At 40.0% G+C, this 19,775-nt stretch overlaps 1 protein-coding gene across 2 annotated transcripts; it reads right to left on the bottom strand.

Annotated features, from left to right (window-relative positions):
* Window positions 1-1,333: 1,333 nt before the first annotated feature.
* On the bottom strand, window positions 1,334-19,109 carry INTS13 (integrator complex subunit 13). 2 transcript variants are annotated; one of them, XM_032105534.1, is made up of 18 exons: window positions 18,910-19,109; window positions 17,577-17,808; window positions 16,617-16,691; window positions 15,666-15,868; window positions 15,315-15,395; window positions 14,035-14,125; window positions 12,967-13,095; window positions 12,791-12,814; window positions 11,218-11,302; window positions 9,048-9,137; window positions 8,491-8,580; window positions 7,355-7,533; window positions 6,427-6,597; window positions 5,892-6,046; window positions 4,710-4,940; window positions 3,655-3,794; window positions 2,852-2,987; window positions 1,334-2,047 (listed from the first exon to the last, which is right to left on the bottom strand). In XM_032105534.1, the coding sequence occupies exons 2-18, from the start codon at window positions 17,799-17,801 to the stop codon at window positions 2,008-2,010; spliced, it is 2,145 nt and encodes a 714-aa protein (XP_031961425.1). In that variant the 5' UTR covers window positions 17,802-17,808; window positions 18,910-19,109; the 3' UTR covers window positions 1,334-2,007. The 2 variants fall into 2 exon arrangements, with proteins under 2 accessions (XP_031961425.1, XP_031961426.1); XM_032105535.1 differs by lacking the exon at window positions 12,791-12,814 and having other exon boundaries at window positions 18,910-19,106.
* Window positions 19,110-19,775: the final 666 nt, after the last annotated feature.

Raw genomic sequence — 19,775 nt, 5'->3', positions numbered from 1 at the left:
ACCTTCCCTGAAGCTGAAAGCAGAGTGTGAAACAGGAGCAAAGCAGCACCAGTGCCACTGTGCAGGGCAGCAGAGAAGTATGGAATGCCCTTTCCAGAACTGCAAAGACCAGCCCTTGCAGTCTCGTATCCCTGTAAGACTCTCCAAGTACTTAAAATACAGACCCCCAGTCACCAGGCCCAGCCCATTTCATCACCAAACAGACTGACCTGGCAGATGCTCCAAAAGTGGAGAACACAGTTAGTAAACAAGCTAAACAAATATGTATTTTAATAGCAGGTGCTATTAAATTTCTCTTCTGCTAATAAAGTATTTAATGCCTGTGCATATTTTCAAGGAGTGCAGCTGAATATTAATGGCACATGAGGAGATGTAACACAATTCCCAAGGCACAGAATGAGCTTTTCAGCTCTAACTCTCCAGCCTAGCAAATTGCAGAGCTGACATTTACATGCTCCCGAGCTCCCTGCCTTAAAAACCCCTCTAGTAAACAAGAGAAACATCCAGAGTGATGTGCAGTAAAATCTCATTAAGACAACCCAGAGACTTACGAGAAGCAATAGTTTTGTGGCAGTTTTCTCCATCAGAACATTTCAGATAGGGTATCAAGAGATGTGGTGATGCAAGACATTCTGTTTTCAATGAAATAATACAAATAAAAGCAATAGAAGTCTTCAGACTAGGATCTCCAAGAGTTACAAATTGCTTCTGTAAAAGCTACAAATATTTCACAATATGATAGAAAATATTACCATGCAAGTACTATTTAATCACTCTGTAAAAACAGTTCTAAAATCATTTAACAGAAAACACACCTGCATCAGAGTGGCTGAATAATCACCTTGAAATTATTCATGGTACTTTAGCACAGCTGAAAAAAGGATTCAGTCACAAATGTTAAGTGAAGAATATTTGTGTTCAGATCTATACATCAGAAACTGTGGTATTTAAAGTTGCAGGTGAATATGAATATATTGATTTACTTCTAGAAAATCTCCAAGATGTGTCTCAATCAACTGCAAGATATCCAATCTGTGAGCCCTTCAGTTGCTTACAGAAGCCAGATGCAGATCAGAGGAAGGCCGACACACTTGGAAAGCTCAATAATTCATCTTTCCTTAGCCCATGTGGAAGACAACCCAAAATCTTACAAGGGATCAGATCACAGACGCTGGCTGAGTTTTCCCAGTTGAGAATTCTACTCCCCAGTAGAAGAGGCTCTACTCAAAGAAACTGAGGACAGATTACCTACTTTATCATTTCACAGCCATTCCTATTCAGTGTCTCAGACATATAACCACAAGTACCTTACAGAACACACTTCATCAAAAAATAATTATTAGCAAAAATTTTATTGTACTTCTGCTTACAAAGCCTTAACTCCAACACAACAACCTGAAAGGCTTTGCTTTCTAAAGACCATTTACATTCCATTTTTTAAAAGTCCTTAAACCAACAATTTTTACCTGTAGAACCCTTCACCCTCCCACCCCTCAGAAGAAAACCAAGACTGGCACTCTCTCAGCTCAGTGTCTGGGTACTCAGTGTGCAGTCTTTTCCATAATTCTGAACTCCTGAGGAATCCTCATATAAATAAAAAGTATTCATGAACCAAAATTAACAATGTTATCAGCTTATTATAAATTACTTGAATTTTTTTTTCTTTTTAGACAGTCATCACTGATTTTGAAATAGTATCCAATGCTTCTGGGCAAGGACTTTAAAGCTGACTAACATTTTTGATTACTTGATTTACTCCATGGCAGCAGAGGTTTTCTTCATCCTAAAGCTCAACTGGAAAACACTCCAGGACATCTCCAATTTGCACACAGCTCGTTTAACGTGATATGCAGATTTCAAACTTCATAGCAAAAATAGGACTAGAAAAATGTAAAAACCAATCAAACCAGAGCTATACAATTGTATTGAAACAGTACCAAGAGCAATTCCAGCATTAAATATTTTTGCTATTTGGCCAAGTTTTGTCCTGAGAAACAGAATTAATCCTCACTGCCGGCCTGCTTTTCCATTTTCTGTCGTTTCCATTCTGAAATGCAAGACAACAATTGGTAAGGCTTGTTACTGAAAGAACAATCAATAGCTTAAAAAAAAAAAAATTGCATTTAAATGCTTTCATAAATATTTTTTACTTCACTAACTATCCTATCTCTCCCTACCCCAACATATGCAATCTTATCTCCTCTTAATACTTCTTTAAGCAGCAATCATAAAGCAAAGGTTTCTGCAGAGATACATTTCAGCTGCGAAAACCCATCCATTATCAACCTCACCAAAACACAAAATATTCATGTGACTGCAGAATATTCATATAACTAGAGAATCTATTTTGAAAATCTGAGCTTTGGCAATTTGTTTCAAGGACTTCATTTTCACCCTTCTTACACTGAGCCTTGTCTACCATCATCTTATTTCCTTCAGAGGAGGCTGGTTTGGTTTTCCAGTATTTTTCGTAGAACACAGGCTACTGCCAACTTCATTACAGCACAGCCTAAGATTCAACCACTTTATTATCAACAATATTTCTGTATCAGCCATTTCTTCGGAAACTAAAGCAAGCAAAACACCTCAGCTACTATTTAACCCCCTGAAGTTTAATAAGAGTTTTGCTGCAAGGGCAGTCCCTGAGGCACAGGGAAGCCCAGCTCTCCGCAGTCAGCCTTGCTCAGCACAGAGGCAAAGAGAAGCAAACACTGCTCTGGTTCTCCATCAGTGCTGAGAAGCAAAGGAATGAATTTAGATATTTTAATCATCAAAAGAGTAGTATCTAATGCTGCAAACTCCACACTGACTACTGCCAGATATGGGTGGTGATGCATTTCCTGATACAAACCCATTTTCTTCTTTCAGATGTTGATACAGCTCAGCTTTGTTGTTCACAGAGTTCAACCGACCAATAAATTCCTGGTGCTTCCTAGAGTTGGCAGTATTAATTCTGTTGCTCCATAAAGACAGCAAGGACATTGGCCCTAAAATTGTAAGTAAAAAGAGTCTAAGTGATGAAATTTTTGAATTAACATTACATCATTATAACATCTTAAAGGAATTACAGATTATGGTAATACAACATGTTAAAACCACTAATATTAAAAAACCTTACAACAGGGGCTAAATAAATCCAAAATATGCAAAGTGATAATGCCTGGGGAGTTGCTGCACATGAGATGGACTCTGCTTTAAATGCAGAATCTCAGCATCAGCTCAGCCACTGTGATAGCAAATAATTCACACCAAGGAAGAGAAGGCAGTGAGAACTGCCCGTTCTGACAATTGCACTGCTTAGGCAAGTTGATATTCATTAGCAGGAGACAGTGATTTCTGATACCTGCCCTCAAACAGCATTTCTCACATACAGTAGCTCAAACAGCACCAGCAGGAACATGGCCAACCCCCTGTCAACCCTAGAGTCTATCAGCAGAGCCACACAGTGTCTTGGCATCTCCCTTTTTTTCACAGACCTGGTGAGGTTAACATGTTTTTCAATAATTTCGGAGCATTTAGCATTTAATTAAACATGATCTTCACTGACTTAGCTTTAACTCCAAAATGATTCACCTCATTACTTTAGAAAACACAGACTGATGCAACAACGTCTACCTTTAAAAGAAATAATCTGTTGCAATTTTTCTGGTTTACCTTTTGCCTTTTCAACTGTGGGCATTTCATCCATTGTAATGAGAGGCTTTTTGTTGGGGGGCTCAGGAGAATCAGGGGAGTCTTTGATAACTTCAGCTTCTGCCAGTTCTTCTTTCTCCCGATCCAAAAGACCTTTTAACCTTTTTGAGAGGGAAGGAAAAATATGCTTGAGCAGGACATAATTCTTGATACCATTCTGTACTCCTCGAAATTATACAAGACCCATACTACCATAAGAAAATTTCTTCTGACCCCTTGGAATGGGTGACAAACAATAGGGAATTCTAGCCAAATAATCTTCTGGATAAAGCCTTACATAAAGGGAAGGTTCTTAATACAGAGTTTCACTTCAGTTGTTGAGACAATTGGTATCTGAATTTTGAAGGAAAGACTAAATAAAAATAAATACATATACAAATACCATTCAATTTCCTATTATCTTCTCTAGGTGAATTCAGACCCATTCTACACCAAATCCCTTTTATCTCAGTCCCCATTTCTGTTCTATCTGTGAAAGCAAAGCTGTAGCAATGATCATACACAGGAAGGCATGGAAGCTCATCAGCATGGTGACAGCAGTGTAGATGAGAAGGTCCTCCTATCCTACATGCTCCCAGCATGCACAAAACACATGCAAATTAAGCTTATTACCATGAGCTTTTGGGATCTCTTCAGAAAGTAGTTTGAAAGAAGGAACAACACAGAACAGACTGACAGGTGCTGACCACTTAGACAAGCTACAATAACAACATGAATTACAGACAGGAGGGAAATGGACATTAATCCTTATGTTCAGCTGAAGAGAAGAGCCAAATCAAGCTGGGTTGTTTAATCAACATGAACACTAAACTAATCTACAGCTCAAAGGAAACAACTCCTTGTCCCACGTTTTCAGCCATGCTTTAGATTCCCACAAAGCAGTTTAACATCTAATAGGTGTGTGGTTATGATAGAATCCAACAGCAGGAACTCCTCAAGCTAAAACACCCAGCTAAGTGGTCAACCACTAAGAACAAAAGTTATGCTACACTTCGATTTCACTTCAGAAAACGTACCTCTCTGATTCCTGCCATGGCTTATCTGATTCATAGTCTTTGCCCAACTTCTCTGACTTGTCCTCTTTGTCTTCTCTCTTTCTGCCTCGTTTCTTGCGCTCCTCCTCCTCCGGGGGTTTGCTCCTGCACGCCATGAGACACTCGAGGACTCGCTGGTGTTTGTCAGAGTTGTTTATGTGTGCTCGGACAAGGGTCTCCAGCTCATTCCACATAATGCGGTACTGCTCGTCTCTGAAAGGCCAAGAAAAACACACCATGTGAAGGATTACCAGTGCCATTCAACTACTTAATGAATGCAGACCTTAACAAACAAACAAAAAGAACCCCCAAACCAAAAATAACTCCAAAGAGATCATCTGTCCTCCTGTACACAAAGTCTCCCTCCTGGGATTACTCCATTCTTGAAATCACATTAACATTTCCCAGTTAACACCCAGAGTGAAGTTTAAATTGAGATGGATTATGTCCACTGAAATCATGTTGTTCCACAAGACCTCACTGCCAAAAGGCACTTGTAAAATCTCTCAGGTGCTTGCTAACAATGCAATGTCAGAGGGCCACTCATGTACTGACAAGCAAATGAATTATTACATTATTTGGGTTAAAAAAAAAAAGGAAGAATTGCACCACACTACTGTCAGTAACTCCCTGTCATGTAGGCAAACCAGAATTTCTTTTCAACCAATTCTTGAAAATACAAGGAACACATCCAAATGACTGAGGTATCAGAATATTCTACGCTTATTTTAAAGAAGCACCCCATATTTTAAATAACTGTTTCAAAAGGATTTAACTATTCTCATATATACCAGTTTTAATGCACTGTTCATTTATAATATACTTAAGTTTTCCTTTTTATTAATTTGAAATTATTCCACTTTGTTTGTCCAATTTGTATCAATCTCTCACCTTTCCTGATGACTATCTTTGATTTCATATTTTTTAACATATTTAAATTCTTAGCCAATAAAATTAGAGCTTTCTTCCCTAACATACAGCAGTAATGTTATAGCCCCTAAATGATACAGGTGAAGTATTCACAGCATTTGGGTGGTGCACATACAGCATTTAGTTTACTATGTATTATTTTTAGCCATACTTCAAAAATTTGGTATGAAAACATTGTCAACAGAGTATTTCTGAAAATAGTCCAGCATCAACAAAGAGAGATATGCATGTAACCTTTTTGGCCCCTTTCCTCTGGTACCAACTGTTGAAATTGGCAGTGGATCGTTCTTCCTCTCCATGTCTACCAAATTGTATATTGTTTTTTGACAATTCAGCACATCCTCATCAGTCATTGCTTCCTTTACAATCACACTGGCTAATGGCACTACCTGCAGGACAAAACAGAAATGAACAAGAAAACGTGTGCATGTCACAGGAGAGCAACAAGAAGAATAAAATCAAAAGCAATGGAACAACACACAACAAAACCCCACCCTCTTACCCTCAGTTTAGTACTAACTCCAAGTATAAGCAGATGCTTTCTTTACCCAGCAGCACTGCAGCTGTCAGGTTCAAATATTCCACCTTATTTAAATGGCATTCCAATAATCTACTGCATTAAATACAGTTACTTCAGTAGAAATAAAGCTGAAAATAAACTGATTTTGTGGCAAGGGATTTATCACCCAACAGAGCTGGTATTTCATCCAGTGACAAGGGGACGCAATCTAGGAACAGAACAAAAATTTACACAGCCCAGGTTACTTACAGCTTGCATGTTGAAGATGGTGGTCTGAGAAATAATCATAGGCCAGTAACGAGTATGTTTCTCTAACTGATCTTTTGCACGTTCCAATGGAATTTCAAGACTTCCATCGATCTTATATCTGGGCTCTAGAAAAGGAGTTAATCGGTTTTCCCTCATAAATTCACCAAAATCCTAATGATAACCAAACAAGATACAATTAGGCATTTCTCTAACAAAGAAACTTTCAGTGAACGGGCTAAACAGCTTAGCCTTGCTTATCACTAACTTTGTACCATCCCACTGCCACACCTGACCCTACCAAGCACAGCCCTGTCTCTAGCTCTCAGATGGACATGCATTAACCAGGGGGAACACAAACACAGGGGCACAGAAATATGAGGTAAAAATCAATGTACGGGTTTTGATGAGGAGGACTTCCAGATCTGCAAGGTAGTTCATGTATGGGAAGAATTACTTTTTCCAGAAGGAACTTCTGCTTGTTTACAAGAGATATCAAGGATGTGTTGAAAAAAATAAAGGACAAACAAAATGCATGTCAGCTGATTGTCTGACACCAGGGTTCAAAGCTGACTTCATCTTTTCTATTTATTGTACACACCACTCATGTGCAATCTCTCCTTTGACAATAAGCACGATACAGTCCTATGTGTATCCAAGCCACAGAAGAAACTTAACAAGAAAAATGTTTTTCTAGAACCAGAACAAACTAAACACTCCTAGTGCATTAAGGAGGCATTCCTTGACGCAGAAAGTATTTTATAAAGCCGGGCTAACAATTAACAAATGTAGTATTTTGTACTAAATATCTATCAAGGTATTTATTACATAGGAAACTGGACCATGCAGTCCACTCCAACATTTCCTTCCCACATGACTGCATCTGTTGTCCCGTGATAGAAGCGGCAGTGTAGGACAGAAAGACCCTTACTGTGATCCTGTAGTCAGTGACCCTCCCGCCGCACCCCTCGCTAATTGAGGGGGGATCTTCCAGAATTGAGCGGGAGCTGCTCAACACATGCAAGAAAATCTCTCCCCCGTGGCTGCTGAGCATGTGGCTGATGACCTTTGAGCCAGACTTGCGTGGCTGTTCCAACAGCACCGAACGACCTGATGGAAAGGAGATCAGTTTCATTCGCTACTGTGTGCTGCAATTTTACATTCAGAGCTGCATAAATACAGGTTTGTGCTCAGCCAAGAAGAATCTGAACCCACCAAGGTGGTGTTCTCACCCAGCTGAACAAGAAACTGCCATCTCCTCATTGTCTTGACACAGAACAGCCTTAAAATTTTATAAAGCAACACCAAAAAGCCTCTCCTGGACCAACCAATCAATATTATTCTTAGGAAAAGATACACATTCATAAAGCCTTCCAATGACCCTACTGGAGAAACACTCTCATTAAAAGCAACCTCCAAAAAGTAGTAAAATAACCTTTTGAGTATAAAGGTATCAGTTGATACCCCTTGCTAATGCCTAAAATGGACACTGCTCTTCAGGCAGAGAAATAAAACTGCTTTTGTCCTATTTTCAGTAAAATATACCAAACATAAAAGGGTGCATTCTCCAAATAAGTTTCTTTTTATCAGGAAGCAAAAATGACAAAAATCAGAAGCGTGTGCTTATCTGAAATATGTTATTAATTTTGGTTCTAACCATTTTTATTAATCAAAGGACATTTTCACTACACAATCTCTAGGGAAAAATACACTAAGATATAGTGTTTAAGAAAACCACTGCACATTTAGACAATCAAATGACCTGACTGAAGGAAACATTCCATTAAAAGGATGTTTGTAATGCCATTTTGTTTGGAAACATATAAACCTCCATTTCAATACTTGTTCCTTCTTTGCATCTTTCCTCCCATCTTTAAGCTCCAAAACATATTTGCCTTGGAGGACATTTAACAACTTTCTTCTCTTATTTATAGGACGTGTTAAAATAAACTCAGCATTTTTACAGTCTATAGACATTACTGCTATACAAACCAAAATGTGCTAAGTGCTCTATTTACAGAATTAAAAATTAAAACATTGAATAATTAGCCAAGGACACAAATTTACCATTAAGGAGAAAGTTTGTAAGGCAGGAAGAAGGTCTGCTATTTACATCTACCGGTGAAATTCTGTATGCGCCAGTGCAATAGTGCAGTTCTGAAAAATAAACGAGTAGAAAAGTTGAGTGTAATTCCAGAGTCAGAAAAAACAGTCCACAAAATAAAAGAATGGAAGAGGAGGAGGCTAGTCCACAATGAGCAGAACTAAGAAGTCTAGATGCCTCTCAATCTCAAAGTCCGCTCCTTTCACCATCTCCTCACTGGGAGGACTCCCAAGCACCCACAGCTCTGAGAATCTCATACATTCCCAGGCCCTATTTCCAGCAGGAACCCTAATTCTTTACCTCCTGAACTGCTTCACTGAACAGTCTGTCTGCTCTTATTTCTCTTATCTGTATATTCAGCCTGCTGGCTCAATGAGTCAACATAAATTGCTAATAGTTGAGAGAGTGCATGAGCTGAATGGCCATATGATTCCTGTGTTACCTCAGATCTTCCCTTTCTCTCCTGTACTCGCATTTGTACAAGTTACCAACCAGTTCTGGAGGATTCCGTGTCACCTACCCACACTGTTGGTTCGTGGAGTGCACCATTTCAGTGTCACAGTTTCCTTAAATGTGCCTTCTCTGCTATTGCCACCCATGTGATTATCACCTGCAGAGAAAGGCAGAAAAAGGGGGTGATCAACTAGTTTCTTTATTACAGCAGAACAACTTTTAAGGTACAAAGTGTATGTAACATGAACATATACACAATGTAATGCAAATTTAAAACTTAGATACCTAATTTTTTGATTTGACAGTAAGAAAGTTCCACATATGTTTAGTTCTATCAATAACAGGCAGTTTTTTCCTGCTAAAATGCTCAGGACTTTTAAGACAGTATCTTTTTTTAAATTTTGCACACAGAAATCAGAACTCTCAAACACTAGAGCTGATTGTTTCTTGTACATACTATATTCCCAAAGTCAATTAAACTGATCTAAAGGCACATCTGACAAGTTTAGTTTTTTGGGGAAAAAGTATTTGGCCTCATCGTCCAGTCTCTTTGCCATGTCAGATTCAGCCTGAGTTCTCTCAATGCATTCAACTGACCACAGATGCTTTATTGTTAAAGTACTTTCATACAAGGTCTCACTGATCTTGCAAGAGCCACCTAAATGCCTTAAACCACCTATTATCAACACTCCTTTACATTAAACTACATTTCTTCTATACAGTTTTGAGAATCTTTATGATCTTTGACTCTCATTGTCTCAGGAAAGGATTAACAGGATTAACACCAGAAGTTTCAGAATTACAGCAGCACAATATTTGGGAGGAATGACACAGGTACATCAACATGCAACACTGTAGTACAGTAGGGTTGAGTCTAATCTTACAACAGGTTTTATTTCCTATCAAAGACATTTATTCATGAAGGACTCATTTGATGTGCTTATCAGCCATGCAGGTAACTTGTAATAGTTGGGGGATTTTCCATTAAATTAACTGGAACAATTTAAGAAATTCTCTCTCTGAATATCTGAAGGGCAAATTTATTTAATCTGAAAATTCCTTGGCAACATTTCAGAGGAATAAGACCAATGCAATTGAATTCCTGCTTTCCTAGCACCAGAGCTATTACAGCTGAAATACGTATTTAGAAACAAATGAAAGAACCCAAAATTTACAGCAGCTAAGTAGAGACTTTTTCCTCTCAAAGTTCTGATGGGGAAAATGTGGAGAGGAAATGCTGTCAGAGTTCGCTTCTCTGTTCTTCTAGCAGACCTAATTCCTTGAGCCAACAGGTTTTACAAAACTGCTTCTGAGCCCTGGCAATAAAGCTTCAAGATTTCAACATCATAACACCAGTTCAGCTGAGGCCGAGGTCATTACTGGGACACCCAGTGCTTTTCATCAATCTTTAGTCATCCACTCCCCTAGAATGTGGAGGGCAGCACTTGGAGATGACAAAGGAGTTACCTCCTCTTCCTCTAAGTAATGGAAAAAAAGCACAAACTCCCCAAAATGGTTACTTATGGATCATACGACATTTAATTCTACTAATACAGAAGTTACAAGCTGATTTTTAACGAAGTTTTGCATCAGGCAGTTTCCTCAACAAAACAGTTCTGCATAATGCTTAGTGTTGTGCTTTTCTAATTTCAGTTGAGCTATTAAAAATTCACCCCAGAGGAATACTAGGCAATAATTCCAAATTTACAAAAAAAAAAAAAAAAAGATAGTAGGTATTTCAATACAACAAAAAAGCTCAACAGCCAAACAAGTCTTGTTTTTTTCCAAAGCAATTATTGTCATAAACAGGCCTGTGGGATGTCATGCAAACTATTATTACTTAACAAAGCTCAATTGTGCAAGGCATAATTTTGCACAAATACCCACAAGAGGGACTTCATTTTGTAACATCTCCCTGCACATCTGGTCTTTTACCTACTTTTTATATCTCAGTAAGAAGCTGACATGTCCTTCAAATCTCTCAGCAATATCCTGAACATATGTTGAATTTCACCTATTTTCTCACTGCTATATTCCTATTGCTGTACTAAAGTATGTCAACGAGTAAAACTCTAATGCCAACATTACAAATGAAGTTTTTTGGGTTGCAAGGAATAATTGAAATATTTTCTATTTGAGCCTGAAATTTACATGGATTTGAAGCTCACAATCTTCCTTTGTGAATATTCCCAAAGAGGCTGATCAAAAGCCACCTTCAGAGCACCATTTCTACTCACCACTCTTTAAAAAATCCACGTGTGCCTCTTTGTGATGAAGCAGCTCCACATCATAGTTGGCTGATGTGTTAGCATGTTGTTCTTCCTTCAAAAGAGAAAGGTAGACAGAAATAGAAATATTTTAGCTAGAGATCAGCATTTTCCTAAATGAATGATTCTACATTTGCCTTTCAGTCCAGAAGAAAACAAAAAGCCTCCAAGCGCCTCAGACAACAACGGGATTGCAATGTTGAGGAAACTGTTTGCTCTCTGAGCAATTTAAAGATGCAGCCAACTGCTTTTCCTCATATTTTCTTTTTTTTTTAAACCCTCTTCATGTTTTTGCAAGTGTCATCACAGGGTGCAGAGTATCAAATAAAGGTAAAAACTAGGCTTAACTACTTTGTTTAAATTAGTGAAGTTAAGGAAGCCTTCAAAATGTTAAATAAACACCAGAAGTTATGGCTTACTGAGCAGCAACAAAGGGTCACTGCAGGGTGGAGTGACAATTATTTTTCATAACCAAGAATCAAGAACCCAAATCAAAACCCACACTTTGAACTTACTATTTCTTAAGCTTAAGGTAAAAAGTGCACTTGCAGCTGCAAGTTTATAACTAAAAAAAATGTACTTTTGTAAAGAGGACACTGCATCTTTAAACAGCTGCAGAGGATTAGCAAAAACAGAACAGTAACTCTGATAACTTACTCCAAGTTTAAAAAGAAAAACAATTAAGAACAAAGAAAAAAACCACAGAGAACCCAACATAGTCTATTACTATATGGACAAAGGCAGAAGGGAGAGGCACACCAGCAGCACACAGGTCAGAAAGTTACAGACAAGGTATTTGCAAACTGAAGTCACATTTATGCCATGACCCACATCAAACTCATAAAAGCTGTGAAAATTATTTTGGTATCATGTTTTAACTTATAAAATCCATACAATACTGCTAGTTTTCAAAGATGCAATTAATGATTGACTGTGTTAAAACTTAATGAATTTTTTATATCATGGAAGTTACCTGCCCCTGGCTCTTTTTGTTTGAATACTGACACTTCTGTCTCAATTGTCTCTTGCTGCCTGATCAGAAAATTACTGTCAACTTAATACTTGACATTCTCAACCACACTAATTTCCAAGTATCAAAAAAAATTAAATATATGGACATAACTTCCACCACAAGATGCTTAACTGATTATGTTTCTTAACTATGTATATCCTGTGTCCATCTCATGTTTATGGATCTTCAGAGTAGAAAACTCACTGGAAAACCCTTGGTCAAAAAGCAGCTATTAGTTACAAACACCTTTATGTTGGGTGGGCATGATAATGAAACAGAGGAAAAAAGAGACTCACTATGCCACTATAATAATGCACAAGGGTCAAGAATATCTAAACACAACTAGAAAAAGACAAAAGAATCACAGACAAATTGATCTGAAGTAAACGAGATTGTATTTATATAAAGTAATATAAAGAGAACTGAAATAACACTTGTATTGCTACATCAAAAATTGAGATTCAGCAATACAATGTTTTGTTCTGTGATCCTTCTTTACTTTTTTTTTTTCCCTTCTTTATTTTTACTAACCTGGTCACAGACATTGAATGTGGGCTAATAAAAGAAAAAAAAAAAAAAACAAAACAGAAAATATGATATGGAGAGAAAAACAATGTAAAAAGTCAATTAAAATAAACATCAAAAGTTTTCAAACACATTTAGAAGTGATGCAGCTGGTTAACACAGAGCTGTAGACACAACATTACCTTCATAGGGATGTTAGTTATTGTGGTTGAAGCCAGATCAAAGTGTTGCTGTACCAGAAGATTCAGTTTTGTAGCCAGGTGCCTCCCTGCACGGACACTGTGCACCTCACTGGTTAGAACAGGGGAGAGCTGAAATAAATTGATATATGGAATTCAAGGTTTAGGCTGGGGTATCATTCAACAGTACAGTTTGATCAACTCTCAAATAAGCATTTATGCTCCTAAAACTACCACCCAAAAACCCATGCCAGGGGAAACTACCAAGGAAGAAGCAAAAACTATTTGCATTCTGAATTTTGAACTTATGCTACAGATGCAGTTCCTACAAAAAAAAGTGTGCTAAAAAATGTGAGTCACTAATTCTTAAGAGGAAAAATTGGTACCACAACATGGGGAATAAATCTTAACAGCAGCTCTGGGCAAACTTTTTCATTCTTTTACCTGCTGAGTAATTTTTAGCGAAGTAATTTTTAGATGTCTACCTGTAAGTGCATCATACATACACAAGGCAAATAAACACAAGCTACAAGATGCACTTGATTTCTTCCCTAGCCAACAAGAACATTGGGCTGGGGCTCAAAAACAAAACGAAACTAACACAAGAAAAATTACAACAACAACAAAAATCCCCAAAAGCCCTAAAACAAGAACCCCCAAGCAACCAAAAAAAGAAATCCCAAGACCCAAACCCAGTGACTGCCTTAGAGAGAAGTAGTCAATTTATTATCTTCCACTGACAATTTTTTAGCACAACTACAGCAGAGTTCTGTAGAAATGAATCACAGGAAGGTAGCCCCTTATAGTCCTTTTTATATACCAAATAATATGCAGCACTAAATGCCTTTCATGTTGAGATATTTTTCTGGAGTCTTTTCTTACAGACAGCACATTAAAATGCAGAGCAGACTTCTGAACAGCAGAATATATTACAGATATTTTGTATGTACTTGGTTTCAAACAACCACCACGTGTGCTTTTGCTACTGAACAACTGAGAATAATTTGCACTATTTTCAGTCTGACATGGTTCCTAATCCTGGGATAAATTTTCTCATTTTAAGCTCCTCACCTCTTTTTTAGGACGATCTGAAACAAGGCTGTCTTCACCAACTGGGTACGTGTGGATTAACACCAGTTCACATTTCTGAATCTGCATTAGACTTAAAAACAAAAACATTTTGCTTAGCCTACAGTATGGCTACAGACTATCTCTTAAAATTAAATTAATTCTGATATCTAGAGCACAGAATCATAACAAATGTTAACAACATGTTGTTTCTGAAAGTGTGCTGCAGAAACTAGGTTACAGATACGATTTTCAAAAGCACAGACTTCAAAGTAAGTTCTTACCAGATTAAAAATAAAAGCCTAGCATTTCTTGCTCTTCAGATGCTATAGCACTGTGCTTCTTTTTGGACACATCAATGGAGTAAGTCCTTAACTGGTGCAATCTGTTCAGCTTTATTCAGCTGAATATTGACACTACACAGGATTTGTGTCTCCAAGTGTAGGTATGAATGAGGGGACTCCAGGGAACACAAAAACAACTACCCCAAACAGCACAGAGAGATGGGACACGTAATAGGATATATGCTGATATACTGATGTGGAAGTTTGGAGTGATACAGATATTGTACCACACCTCTACCTACAGGAATGAGACCTTCCTGTCTTTACAATGGATTTAACACCTAATTTCCCCAGCAAGACCCTTTATACATCCATGAAACTACAACTGCAGCAGGAAAAAATAGTAGACTGCGGCTTCTGCTATTAAAGTGCCTGAGGAGCAACCAGGAATACGATCTCAACCTACTACAACTTTACAAGGCAACACAGTCCCATGGCCAAACACTTCAGAGTTTAATTAGACAAAACATATGGTGGAGAAAGACTTCTCAGAGGAGATGCACTCTGTATTTCAAGATTCTTTATCTCAAGTGAAGTGCCAGGCAATAGTCATTTAGAAACTTAAAAAAACTAGTTTCAAAGAAGTTAGCTGTTTTAGTCAAAGAAAGATAAACATAAAAGTAATACAGTATTACCAAGAAAAACTGCACCAGATGAATTAGTGATTAAAAGCACAGTGTATAACAAGGTATAGTTATGTGTCTCATTTTGGAGCAGATGTAGAGGGTAACAAGCTAAAGAAATCCTGTCCTATTAGAATGAAGGATGATACTGGAAAGATAATGATCGTACACCAGCTCTCAGCCAACGATATCATGATTCACCACCTTCTGCTTCACACAGACATTCATTCAAATAGCTTATCAGAGTGAGTTTTGTGACAAAAATACATCCGTATTTCACAGAGGATCCAAGACACTCTGTAAAAAGTATACTCACTGGTCAGAGTTAGCTGCAAGCTTGTTGTGCTCATGAATGGTCTCCTGAACACAATCCTCCAGCATCCGAACATGGCTGTCACTACAAAGAAATGGTGGATTTCTTTTAAGGCTGATTCATCAATCCTCCTTTTCAAAGCCACTGAATATTCTTCTACTGTCTCAAGCGGGAAATCTTTGAAACTTGACTTTTTACTGTTAGACCCCCATAAAAAAAAACTTTGATAAGGTGAGAAGTGCTCTAACAAGGACCTGTGCAAAGAAGCTGCCTGCAACCCTTGTGGGAATACCTGGAATCGCTCTGTGCAGCGGCAGGAGCCCCAGCACACCCACAGACTCCCATCTCCCCCACCTTTTGGCGTTGGTGATGCAGATGATCCTGCCCCGGTTGCCCACGCGCTCGGCATTCTCCATGAGCGTGGTGCGGGCCTCGTGCTGGTACTCGGTGATCTTGCAGAGCGCCTCGACGGCCGCCACCAGCCCGTGCAGGATGCTGCAGCACTCGGGGTCCGCGCGCGGGTTCGGCGGCCCCACCGCTGCCAGCGCCGCCATCAGCTGGGCACAACAAACAACTGTTACCCAAAGGGACCTCCCACAGCGTTCAAACCAGCAGCGAAAAGGCAGCCTTTGAACACACTGGACATGCAAATCAACATTGCTGGGACAAAAGCAATTGAACAGTTAATGAGCATTATCATGTTGGCAGCTTTCTGGAAAACATTTGGCCCTAAATTATCCTTTGCAATTCAATTTATTCATTGTGACTAAATATTCTCATTTTTTACAGAAAAACACCTGACCATAACAACAACTTATATCAAATATCTGAAGGACATTCTAACATTGTTAGTTAGTTGTCTTCTGCTTTTATTTTCTGAGAATTTGGAAATGCATTTCCTCCATAAAGTAAATTTTTCAGAGAATGAGCCCTTTCAGTATGACCACAAAGAGGATATTTACAATTAATGTATTTAACACAGGTTATTCGCCTCTCATGTAAATGTTTTTAAAAAGAATTTAAGTTCAAGAAGCAGCACCAAATTACAGAAGAAATACGTAACTAATTTCTTCATAACGTTAATTTTAAATATTTAAGTCTATATTTAAAGACATTGGATTCTTTTCAAGTCTTGTCTATAGAATAATCCAGGCTCACAGGCAGCTACTTGAAATTCTGTTATACAACAATTTCAGACTAGATCCACCAACATTGTAATCAACCAGAGTTATTTCATACTGAACAAAATGTTTATTTCACAATGAAGTCAGAATTACAAAACAAAAGAACGGCTACAAATCATACCTCCTGCAAATTCTGATCTTCTTGAGTCCAAGAATTCAACACATGAGCCCCAGAGTCACTAACAATGAAATTCACCTACAAGGATCAAAAAAGCACATTAAGATAACAGCCGTTGCATTGTTACTTCCCCAAATCCAAACAAACACAAATTGCACTTCTTTTTCTGATAGTAGGGAGATAACATGCAATGACAAGCCAAACTCAAAATAACAAACCCACAAAAATCACACACTCCTGCTGTATTCAGTTTTCGCCTTAGTAATACGATGAACAACTTCTACTTATATTTGTATGCCACAAAATCATTTTCTACACCAAATTAGATTTTCCAAACACTAGCATTTTAAGAATCAGATAATATTTCCAGTAGAACAGCTACAAAATAAAGTGAATTCTAATACTGTAAACTGCACATCATTCTCCAACATCTGTCACAATACATCATGGGGTAGGTATCTACCAAGATCTAATAAACATCACTAAGAAAATATGGTCTTCTAAACAAGCAGCTGTGTGTACCAGGAGCTCTCGTTTCATGATGATCCTACCTCTTCCTAAAGCCCAGAATTCCTTCAAAGTTGATCCCACAACTTTTATGGAGCGCTACCACGTGTTTAGCAACAAAATTCAACTTGAGACAATACTTCACTCATGTTTTTGTAAAGTCATAGCTCAGGAGAGCACAATAATAAATCTCTAAGTTGCCCTAAAGCAGCTCTCTGTGTTTTGCACCAAGTTGTAAAGTGGCAGTAAGACAAGGAAAGGTTCCAAAATTAAACACGTAATGAGATTCATATACTACCACAACCAATTAAAGGACTATAAAGTATATAAACAGCAAAAATAAATTTTTAAGTGATAAAACTATATTTGGTATTTCACTCTAAACACCACAAAGATTAAAAGACTTAAATAAAACATGTATCAAGCACGATATGCAGCATGGCTGGCAGAACTTACCAGCTTCTTGAAAGGGAAAATATCATACATTATTCTACAGTACTCCATGGATGACTCCACTGAGCAGGTCCACAGGGACTTGGAGATGGGTGCCAGAGGAATAATCCCCTGGGTACGGTTCTTCACTAACATATCGAATTCCACGTGCTGCCTGCATGATTCTGCCATGTAGGGGCAGTGATCCACAACGAAAACAGTTTTGTGAGACTCAGAAAATATTTTCATTTTCTTCCTGAAAGAAACAGACATCGAAAGCAGAAAGAAATTGCACATGGTGACAGAAAAACCAAACAAAACACACCATAAGATGACTGTGCAATCTACACATAACATCCTAGAAATATGCAGGTCTTAAGAGTCCAAATTTAGTAGACTACATCTTTTATGAGAAGAAACTATTTTTCCTCAGGAAGAAAAATACAGAGAAAAGTGGAATTATATTGCTGAAAAGGCAAAAAAAAAAACATAGTATTACTCTCCTCACTTCTCTATTTAAAACCAACTTTAAAGAAGAAGTACAGAAACTGCTTCCTATTTAAAGCTTATTTCCTAAAATAAGTAACGTGGAAAAAATTAATTTATGATGAAGCTCTAAAGACCTTTAAGTAGCATAATCAGAATTTTAAGCCGATTTTCAGTCCTGTCTTTGCTAAATATATCTTTATTTTTAAACGAATAATTGCATCTGTACTTCAACACCTCACTGACAAATATCCCAAGTGTGAAATTGTAAGAATCTCAGAACAGTTACAACTGGAAGGAACCTCCGGAGATCAGCCGGTCCAACCCCCTCCCAAGGCAGGGTGACCTAGAACGGGTAATGCCTTCACGGGGGTTTGGAATGTCTTCAGAGGGAGACTCCACTCCCTCCCCGGGCAGCTGCTCCACGGTTCTGCCGCCCCTTAATGTACAGAAGTTCTTCCTCATGTTGAGGTAGAACTTCTCGTGTTTTAGTTTACGGTCACTGCTCTTCGTCCTGTCGCTGGGCACCACCGAAAACGGCAATTTCTACCTAAGAATTTGTTTTTCCATGTACTTCTGCTGAATTACAGAATACACAGAACCAAAAAATACATACAAGCTCATAGAAAAGCCTAAAATATTAAAGCAACGAGGATCACAGAAGTCAGACGGCGGCTTCCTCGGAGGGAGGGAGAGGAGCAGGCTTGGGCCCCGTGCTCGGCTGCAGCTGGCGGGGCTCACCGCGGCCCCTTCGGCGTGAGCCACGGCCGCTGCCTGCCCGGCCCGAGGCCTCGCAGCCTGTCCTCGGCGAGCCCGAAGGGCCGGGGCAACGCCGCTGCAAAGCGTTAAGGGGACAGCAAGTGTTTCTCACCTGGGCCGGCTCCTCCTGTGGTGCAGCAGCCCCGGTCCCGCTCCTCGCCGCGCCCGGGCGCGGCCGCGGCCCCGCTCCGAGGAGGAGGAGGGACGAGGCCCGCGGGGCGCCCTAGACGGGGCCAGGCGCGGGCGCCTCCGGCCGGGCGCCCTCCATGTCCCTGCAGCGCTCTGCTCCCCCTCCTCGGGCGGCTCGGCGGGGAGCGCGGGGCCCGGGTCCGGCCTGCGCGCCCGGCGCCCGCGGGGGTGGGAGAGGCGGCCGGAGCCCCCCCCGCTCCGCCCACCCCTGAGCCCGCGGGGGCCCCGCGCGGCCACGGGCGCCGCCGGCACCGCGGCTCCCCCGGGGGGAGCGCCCGGCCCCTGTCCGCACCTCCCCGGGCCACAGCGCCCGGCCGGGATCACTCGCCCGACATGCCGAGGCCGGTGCCGGCCCCACTCCCGTTACCGCTCCCGACCCCGATCCCGCGTTGGGCGCGGACGCCCCGCCCGTCCCTGCGCTACCCGCACGGCTCGGGGGAGGAGCCCGCGATCTCGCGAGAGCACGGGACGCCCTGTGGGAGGGCCTGGCCGAGGCCGCCGTGTTCTCGCGAGATCTGCGGGTGAGGCACGCACAGGGAGGGGCGGGAGGTCCGTCTGTTATTCCAGGTTGCGTGGGAATTCTGCGTTCAAATATGCGGAGAGCAGGAGGTGGAGCATTCCCGCAGAAGGCTCCTCGATCATCGAAACGTCACACTATTTATACATTTTAAGAAACAGAAGCATCAGCGTTCATGGGCTGCAAGTTATGTAATTTGTGTGTTAATGAGTACCCAGCCCCGTTCGCTGCGTGTGTCTCTGGCTTCTCACGCACATGAGTGCGCAGCCGGA

This window comes from Corvus moneduloides, chromosome 4 (genome assembly GCF_009650955.1).
Source record: "Corvus moneduloides isolate bCorMon1 chromosome 4, bCorMon1.pri, whole genome shotgun sequence".
Lineage (NCBI taxonomy): Eukaryota > Metazoa > Chordata > Aves > Passeriformes > Corvidae > Corvus > Corvus moneduloides.
The sequence above is the reverse complement of the archived record's forward strand: the minus strand, read 5'-3'. Positions and strand labels throughout refer to the sequence as shown.